At 42.2% G+C, this 9,150-nt stretch overlaps 1 protein-coding gene across 14 annotated transcripts in view; it reads left to right on the top strand.

Moving 5' to 3' along the window:
- The first annotated feature begins 1,560 nt into the window (after positions 1–1,560).
- The window catches only part of DTNB (dystrobrevin beta), a 292,810-nt gene continuing 285,220 nt past the window's right edge, over positions 1,561–9,150 (top strand). For all 14 annotated transcript variants that reach the window (XM_045286980.1, XM_045286982.1, XM_045286984.1 and 11 more), the window contains exons 1-2: positions 1,561–1,628; positions 8,305–8,385. In XM_045286980.1, coding sequence (XP_045142915.1) covers positions 1,562–1,628; positions 8,305–8,385 — 148 coding nt within the window. In that variant the 5' untranslated portion in view covers position 1,561. The remainder of the gene's footprint in view (positions 1,629–8,304; positions 8,386–9,150) is intronic.

Genomic DNA, 9,150 nt, shown 5'->3' on the forward strand with positions numbered 1-9,150 from the left:
AATGAGACTTTTCCTTTCCTAACCATGTGAACTTTGTCCTTGAGTAAATGCTCCCCTTTCGATCTTAGGGAGTGGGCTCTTTTTAACAAGGAGGTGTTTAGTCCAAGAAGTGGAAGGTGAGGGCCACAGTCTTGTGGGTCCCATCATGTGTCAGACCGGTGAACCTGAGTTCAGTTCCATGTGATTCTCCCACTCTATCCAGGCCCTTCTCATGGGATCCTTTCCAGAGCAGTTGGTAGTGGTATCCAGGCATCAGCTAGTTCTTCTGGTCTTGGGTTGTGGAGACTGGTGTTTATGTGGTCCATTAATCCATTGAAATAAAAATTGCCACACATTTTTTTATCAGTAGGGTCCATGTGATAGGCTATTTGTGTGGCATTTTCTTAGGCATAGAGATTTAAAATTGTACATCTATAAGCAACAGTTACAGAAGAAGTATGGTGAAAGGGTTGGGTTTATATTTTGGCACTTACCAGTTAGGGACCTTGGGACAATTTGGGTTCTTTTCTAGGCATTTTTGTGTCAACCTGACATTTTATGTCAACCTGACATTTTATGTCAATTCTGACTCATAGCAACCCTATGTATAGGGTTCCCGAGGCTGTAAATCTTGACAGGTACAGACAGCCTTATCTGTCTCCTATGGAGCAGCTAGTTGATTTGAACTATCAACCTTGAGGTTAGCAGTCCAGTGCTTACCTGGCATCACCATTATAGGTCTGTAATAATAGCAACACATGGGGGTTATTGTGAGGATTAAATGAGGTAATGAATGGAAAGAGTCAGACAAAATGACTGACATTTACTAAGTGTGTCAGTATAAACTACCATATAATAGAATTGTTATAGTTAGGAGCTATTGGATTTGAGAATGAATAATTTTTAATGTAGGCTATTCTAGTCTTCGCTATAAAATAGAAGATTTAACTAGTATGTACAGCATCTTTCATGCATGTTAGCTGATTTTTATGTTCTTCATTGCAATCTTTCAAAATATTTATTTTCTAAATTATATTTAATAACATGTTTATCCACGCAAAATACTAGTGATACGGCAAACCCTGCCCCAACTAATCCAGACGAGAAAGAATTGAAGCTAGAATTAAGACAAAGTTCTCTATTTTTTGGCACTGGACGCATGTGTATTTGGTTAGTTCGGTGTTGGCTTTTTAATGTTTTTCACTGCCATCGAGTCGATGCTGACTTGTAGCAGCCGTATGGGATAGGGTAGACCCTCCCTGTGGGTTGCTGAGACTGTAACTTTTTATGGGAGTACAAAGCCCACTCTTAGATTGGCTGGTAGTTTTAAGCTGCTGACCTTGAGGATTACAGCCCAATTCATAACCACTGTGCCATCAGCCTCCTCCCCTACCCCCCTTTAATGTTTAGGAGCTCTCAAATACAGGGATGATGGGTTATCAAGCGTTTTCCTTCTTTACTGATGCCATCTTTATACCTGCATATGCTAGTTGATTTCCTCTATCTTCACAGCAGAACAATAAGCACTCGGTTGAACTGTTAAATTATACAGTGCTTTATTGCATCTTTGTTTGTTTCTAGGATGATTGAGGAAAGTGGGAATAAGCGGAAGACCATGGCCGAGAAGAGGCAGCTGTTCATAGAAATGCGTGAGTCTTGGGTGCTTCTGGGTCCCTTGGTGGTTTATGCATGATTTTTTTTCCTGATTGTGTTAGTCTGGGTAACTAGAGAAACAAATTCATAAACCTGCATATGTGTACAGTATACGAAACAGGTTTATATACAAGAGTAATCGAATATGAGAAAACATTCCAGCCCAGTCGAGATCAAGTTTATAAGTCTGATATTAGCCCACATGTCCTATACCTATCTATAAAGTCCTCTTCAGACTCACGAAACACATGCAATGATACCCAAATGCAGGGAGATCACGGGCCAGTGGGTGGAAACTCATGCGGATCCAGTGGTGGTAGAAGCATCTCAGCGCTGGCAGGGGTCTCCACATGACTTCTCCAGTTCCCAGGGCATGGGGTCTATCAGTGTAGTGTCATGCGTTTTGTTAGTAGAGCATCTCCAAGGGAGTGAGCAGAGAGAGAGAGTGTCTCTCCCGACTCCATGGAGGAAATCCAGGAATTCCCAGAATTCTCAGCGGAAGGCGATGCCCACACAGAGGCCTCATTGGCTATAACCCGATTGACAGACTAGACTCCACCCCTCCACTCTTAATCCTCTCAAGTCCCAAATTGATACCAGAGTACGTAACTACCACACTGATCAAGTAAAAGCTTTAGTCAATTAAAATTTTTAGATTTTACGCTTTAGAAAGGGAGGAATAAGAGTTAAAGAATCACAGAGCTGCAGAATCCCAAGCCAGAGCACATATTTTAGTTGAATTGACTTGACATTGCTTTCTTAAGTGGAGCCATAAATAATGCATAAATATCACCTAGAAAATCTGTGCTTTCGGTCTGTCTGCCATTTTGGGTTCCCTTGCTGTACCTCCATTATTACCATGACCGTGCAGGTGATAATAAACAATTAACTTACTGTATAAATGACACTGGAGACAGGTTATAAATTAGAGAGGAGAACACTTAGGACTGTAGGAAAAACTAAAAAAATTGAATGTATACTTTGTTAAATTGCTTCTATACAATTTTGTCATCCTCTAAAAATTATATTTGTATATAAAACGCAAAGAGAGAAGATGGTCAAGGACTATGGCATGGTCCCCAAGTATTTGAAGTATTCTTTTGCTCTGTGACTGCTAGCCCTAGTCACCTTGACCAACCTTGAGTTCCTTGCTTATACTTAAAACAAAAACAAAAACAAAAAAAACAGAATAAAAACTAAATCCACTGCCAGCCAGTTGTGTTGGACTCATAATGATCCTATAAGACAAAGTAGAACTGCCCCTGCTGCCCCTTTGGGTTTCAGAGGCTGTAAATCTCTGTTGGATCAGAGAGCCTCATCTTTCTCCGGTGGAGCTTCTGGTGAGTTCAGACTGCCCACCTTGTGAGCCCAGCACCACCAGGGGACTCTTGCTTAAGCTTACTAGATCTCAAAACTCCTTCACCGTGACGCATGGATAATCTGGAGCAGTGATTGTGAACCTTTTTTTTTTTTCACCCTCCTTCCACCCTCGATTGTGAACCTTTAATAAGCATTGTCTTTTTTTCCCCTCTCAAATAAATTGTTAAAGTGACAGTCATGGGTATTATTTAATAGGTACTGCTTGCTGGAAGCAGAGAAGTAGCAGGAACCCATGCTGAGGCACTTGCAGAATTGTCGACTTCTGCCTATCACAGAATGAAAATCAATGGACAGAATCTCAGAAGACCCTTTCAAGTCTCACAGTTCAAGTCTAGAACCTGTGAACTAGGTAGAATTGGACATAACTAAGATCTGTTTGTCCTATCAGCATAGGCTAGATAGCAACTTGTTATCTAGGTGCCAGAGCAAAAAAGTAGTCCTTAAGAACTTGTATAGTTGTAAGTCTCTCGTGGTTAGTCATCCAAGCCAGAAATCTTGGGGGATCGTTCCCTCTACTTTCTTTCACCTTGCCTTTCACATCCAAAGAACTCACAGGGTGCAATTAAGTTCGCATCCTAAGTGAGCCATGAATCTGCCTGTTGCACGTACCATGATGTCTGTTCCTCCGACTTGACTTTAAACCTTGACACTGCAGTCAGTCTGCCTGGATTGGGTCTTGGGTCTTGTTTCCCTCACTTACTGGCTGTGTAACCTTCACAAATTACTTAATCTCCTTGTGCCTCAGCTTCCTCACCTTTAGAATTTCAGTAGTGTCTATGTCATAGAATTATAGCGAGGTGTCAATGAGATAGTATGAGGAAACCACCTCGGACAGTGCTTGGGATCTAAGAATACCAAACCAGGTTTCCTGCCCGTGGGCCACTGGATCAAGGCAACCCTAGACTGCCCCCTGAGTTTCCAAGACCGTAAATCTTTACAGGAGTGGAAAGCCTCATCTTTCCTCCAGAGTTTTTGTTGGTTTTGAACTGCCAACGTTATAGTTAGCAGCCCAATGAGTAATCCTCTATGCCACCAGAGCTCCCAGGGATACAAGAATAATAAGGACTTAATATGGTTTAGCTGGTTTGTTCTTAAGTTTTTGGTGGTGTTTCGTTTTTACTTACCTAAATGAAGACAACCGATTTCTGTTCCCTTCAGTCACTCTTAACTCTCTCAGATCTGCTGTCTACTATGCTGTCAGAATGAAATACACAAATTCATTACTTCTTTGTTTAAACCACTTCAGTTGTTCCTTGTTACTTTCACAGTACAGCCCAAGCTCCTTAGCGTGCTACACAGGGCCCTTCTGGCCTTGTTTTGGCTTGCTGCAAGTTCCCAATTTTTATCTCGTGTTTCTGTGTCAATATGAAATTGGCTTTCCTCCAGGTAGATCATGTTATTTCATGCTTTTACACCTGTGCTAATGCTATTGCCTCCACTTCAGTCTGGCTAATGTCTGCTATTCTTCCAAGACCAAGCTGAGAGGTCATCTTTCCATTCCGTTGTGAACACTTTGATTGAGACTGTGCTGTGTAGAACTTCCAGGCACTATTTTTTAGGCTATCGGGGACTACACAACAGCCCCTGGCTTCTTTCATGATGCTTATACTTTAGTAAGAGGAGCTGGGAAGTGAAGTAAAGGAACATTTTTGTTTATTAGTTGCAGGCTTAGGGAATGTAATCACTCTAACAGACAAACAACAGCAGGCAAGTTACTATTTCCAGTAACAAATGCAGTGGTGCAGACAGATTGGGAGATGTTTGGTACAGGCGCTTTCTCAAATCCCTCGACGTATCTTCCTGGAAAATGAAATTGCATTGGTGCTAATGGTATCTGTCTCTGGATGTGGAAGGCACCCAGAATAGCGAAAACTGTTGTAGAACTTAAGGCCCAGTTGGAAGACTCATATGTTTTGCTTTTAAAACTTCGTATAAAACTACAGTAATCAGGACTCTGTGGTATTAGCATAGCATAGACGTACAAATCAAAGAAATGGACTGGGAGCCCTGAAATAAATTCATACTTTTGTGATCAATTGTTGTTTGACAAGGGTACCAAGACAACCCAATGGAACATGCTCTTTTCAACAAATGGTCCTGGGACAGTCTCATATCTATCCACATGTCAAAAGATGTGTAACCCCTACCTTCTAAAACAAACAAAACCTCCCAAACTCATTGGCTTTGAACTGATTCTGACTCACAGCAAACCTGTAGGACAGAGTAAAACTGCCATGTGGGTTTCTGAGCTTGTGTAAATCTCTATGGGAGCAGAAAGCCTCTTCGTTTCCCTTAGAGGGATTGCTGGGTTCGAACTGCTGATCTTGTGGTTAACAGTCCAACACATAATCCGCTATGCCAGCACGGCTCCACCATATAAAACACTGGATCAGTGACTTAGTGCAAGAACTGAAGCTATAGAACTTTCAGAAGAAAACCAGAGGAGTAATATTTTGTGATTATGGATTAGAAAGAACCTTTTTAGTGATGAGTGAAAAGCACAAGCACCAAGACAAATATATAAATTGGATTTCATCAAAATTAAAAACGTGCTTCAAAAGGATGTCATTATAAAAGTGAAAAAAATCACAGTGGGAGAAAGAATTTTTCAAATGATGTATCTGACATGATACTATCATCTAGAAAATATAAATAACTCACACTTAGTCCAATTTAAATTATGGACAAAGGAACTGCTAGTTTCCTTAAAAACATTCTGAAACTGATGGTGCTGATTCACACCTCTGTGAATATACTTTAAATGGGCTAATTGTGTGGTATGGAGATCATATTTCAGTAAAGCTGTTTTATTGTTTTTTAAAAATGAGCCTATATGACCTAAGTAAACATGGATAGAAATTTCATGAGAACAGGATGATAGAAGAAAGATTTTAATTATGACCTCAAGGTAAAAGTTGACTTCTGGCCAGAATGCATTACTTTTAGCAAAAGCCTGGAAGAATTCCATTTTCTTTCTACATTTTGAAACGGACAGAACTGATATCCAAAAATCCCACCTACATCAGAGTGACCGGTAGATCCAAACTGCCGATCTTGTGGTTAACACCTGCACGCGTAACCCACTGTGCTCCTTAGATGCCTGTGAATATTGGTAGAAAAGAATTTGTGCCAGATGATTTTCCATTTAGAGTCAGAAGTTGCACCCAGATATAAAAGTAGTGTAGATGAATTTTAAAAACCCCTCAAACCCTCACATTAGGGGCCAAAGCTATCTAACGTGCCCTTTGGATTCCAGGAGGCCTCATTTGCAGCAAATTTTGATACGAGACAGCAGCTTGATTTATAGGCTCCTGTAATTTTAGACCTTGTTTTAGTTACGGTGGCTGCATAGCACTTACCCTGAAGCAATCTCAGCAGTCATTTATTTTGTTCATCCATGTTGTGAGCCTGGGGTTAGAGCAGCATCTGAATTTAGACAGCTTGGCCCTGTATCATGACGTCTGGGGTCTTGGATGGAAGGCTCAAAGGCTGGGATCATCAGAAGGCTCGCTCACCTTTCCACCTTTGATCCTGACTTTCTCCATAAAAGCCTCGCCCCAGGTCCCTTTCCATGGGCTAGTTTGAATGTCCTTCCTCTCTGGTATCTGGGTTCCAAGGTCAACATCCTGACAGAGTGAGGGCAGGTCACTTGTCTTCTGAAGCTCTGCAGCGCCACCTCTGTTAGATCCTGCTCATTGAGGCCGTCATTGTGTCCTGCCTCGGTTGAAGAGGACCTAGTCTCCAGCTCTCGATGAAGAGGGGCAAGATGCTCCAGAAAAAACAAACTCACTGCCAGTCGAGTTGGTGCCAACTCACAGCGACCCTATCAGACAGGGTAGAACTTCCCCATGTGAGTTTCCAAGACTGTATCTCTTCACAGGAGTAGATAGTCTCATTGTTCTCCTGAGGAGGAGCTGGTGCTTTCAAACTGCTGACCTGGCCACCAGGGTACTAGACACTTATACTGGTGTACTGCTACAGCCACAGTTAGAGAAATACAGGCTGCCACAGACCTGCAAGGAGCTATTAGAGCTCCAGTAGGCCAGTTATCCCTTTTATAGATGAGGACGCTGCGGCTGAGCTCTATGTAACATGGCCTATGGTTGGTGATCAGGCTGGTGCTTGAATTTAGCATAACTCCAGGCGAGAGTCTTTGCCACTATACCCCTTCCCTTTCTGATGGGAGAACATTCATTTATTCAGGCCCTGAGTGTACCTTCTTCAGAGTTGTTGTAGGCTAGCGGACAAGATAAAGCTATGCTTGGCCATCTGGGGGTCTTAAAGGCTTGAAGATAAACAAGCGGCCAGCTAGCTGAGAGTCAACCAAGCCCACATGGAGGAAGCACACCAGCCTGTTTGATCATGAGGTGCCAAAGGGATCAGGGATCAGACATCAAAGACCCAGTACAAAAATCATGTCATTGTGAATGAGCGGGAGTGTGGAGTGGAGACCCTAAGCCCATCTGTAGACAATTGGACATCCCCTTACAGAAGGGTCACTAGCCAGTCAGGAAGCCCATCTGTAGACAATTGGACATCCCCTTACAGAAGGGTCACTAGCCAGTCAGGGTGCAGTATAGCACCGATGAAACATACAACCTTCCTCTAGTTGAGTTCTTTAATGCTTCCTCCCCACCACTATCATGACCCCAATTCTACCTTACAAATCCAACTAGACCAGCATGTACACGGGTACAGATAAGAGATGGAAACACAGAGAATCCAGGACAGATAACCCCCTCAGGACCAATAATGATAGTAGTGATACCAGGAGGGTAAGGGTAAGGCAGGGGAGCAAGGGGGTACTGATCACAATGATCCACATATAACCCCCTCCCTGGGGGACGGACAACAGAAAATGGGTGAAGGGAGACATTGGTCAAAGACATGAAAAAATAATAATTTATAAATTATCAAGGGTTCATGAGGGAGAGCATGGGGGAGGGAGGGGAAAATTGAGTAGCTGATACCAAGGGCTCAAGTAGAAAGAAAATGTTTTGAAAATGATGATGACAACATATGTACAAATGTGCTTGACACAATGGATGTGTGTATGGATTGTGATAAGAGCTGTATGAATCCTCAATAAAATGATTAAAACAAAAACAAACGATGCTTGGCATGTTGTGGGCATGCCAAGCATGCCCTAACCTTTACTTGCCCCTTTTTTGTTTCATCAGCCTAGCTGATATTATATACGGCAACAGCAATAATGGGATGGAGTAACTTCTTAGTGTTGAGAAACTGCACAATAAATCCAGCTGAACATTACGTATTTGCCCTTTTTTTCAGGTGCTCAGAATTTTGATGTCATACGACTTTCAACCTACAGAACAGCTTGCAAATTACGATTTGTACAAAAACGATGCAACCGTAAGTGATTTCCAGTCAATTCTCAGTAATACAAGATAAAAGATTTTAATGTTGATTATAGTACAATGCTAATTGGATTGTTGTTGTCTTTTTTGGAATTTGTCAGGATATAATAAGTAAAAGTATCATAAACGTTTTAATGAAAGAGGTTTGTCACTTTTCTCCTTGTACCTCTCAAAATGTTTTAACAATCTACATCAAGTGGGAACTCGGTAATGTCACTTGTTTTAAGGCTGGCATGGTGTTAAGTATTTAAACGAGAGATCTGATTTCTACTTGTCACTTTAATGAATCAAATGTGTTATACAAAATCAATGTGTAAACAAGCGGCCATCAAGCTTAGAAGCAACACAGCCCACATGGAAGAAGCACACCAGCCTGTGTGATCATGAGGTGCCGAAGGGATCAGTTATCAGGCATCAAAGAACAAAGAATCATATCATTGTGAATGAGGGAGAGTGCAGAGTGGAGACTCAAAGCCCATCTGTAGGCAACTGGGCATCCCCTTAAAGAAGGGTGCGTGGAGGAAACGAGCCAGTGAGGATGCAGTGTAGCAACGATGAAACATACAACTTTCCTCTAGTTCCTAAATGCTTCCTTCCCACCCACCCCAGCCCCCCAACTATCATGATCCCAATTCTACCTTACAAATCTGGCCAGAGCAGAGGATGTCCACGGGTACAGACAGGAACTGGAAACACAGGGAATCCAGGACGGATGATCCCTTCAGGACCAGTGGTGAGAGTGGTGATACTGGGAGGGGAC

Source organism: Echinops telfairi, unplaced genomic scaffold, assembly GCF_000313985.2.
Source record: "Echinops telfairi isolate 266 unplaced genomic scaffold, ASM31398v2 ScPeMD7_9;HRSCAF=40, whole genome shotgun sequence".
NCBI lineage: Eukaryota > Metazoa > Chordata > Mammalia > Afrosoricida > Tenrecidae > Echinops > Echinops telfairi.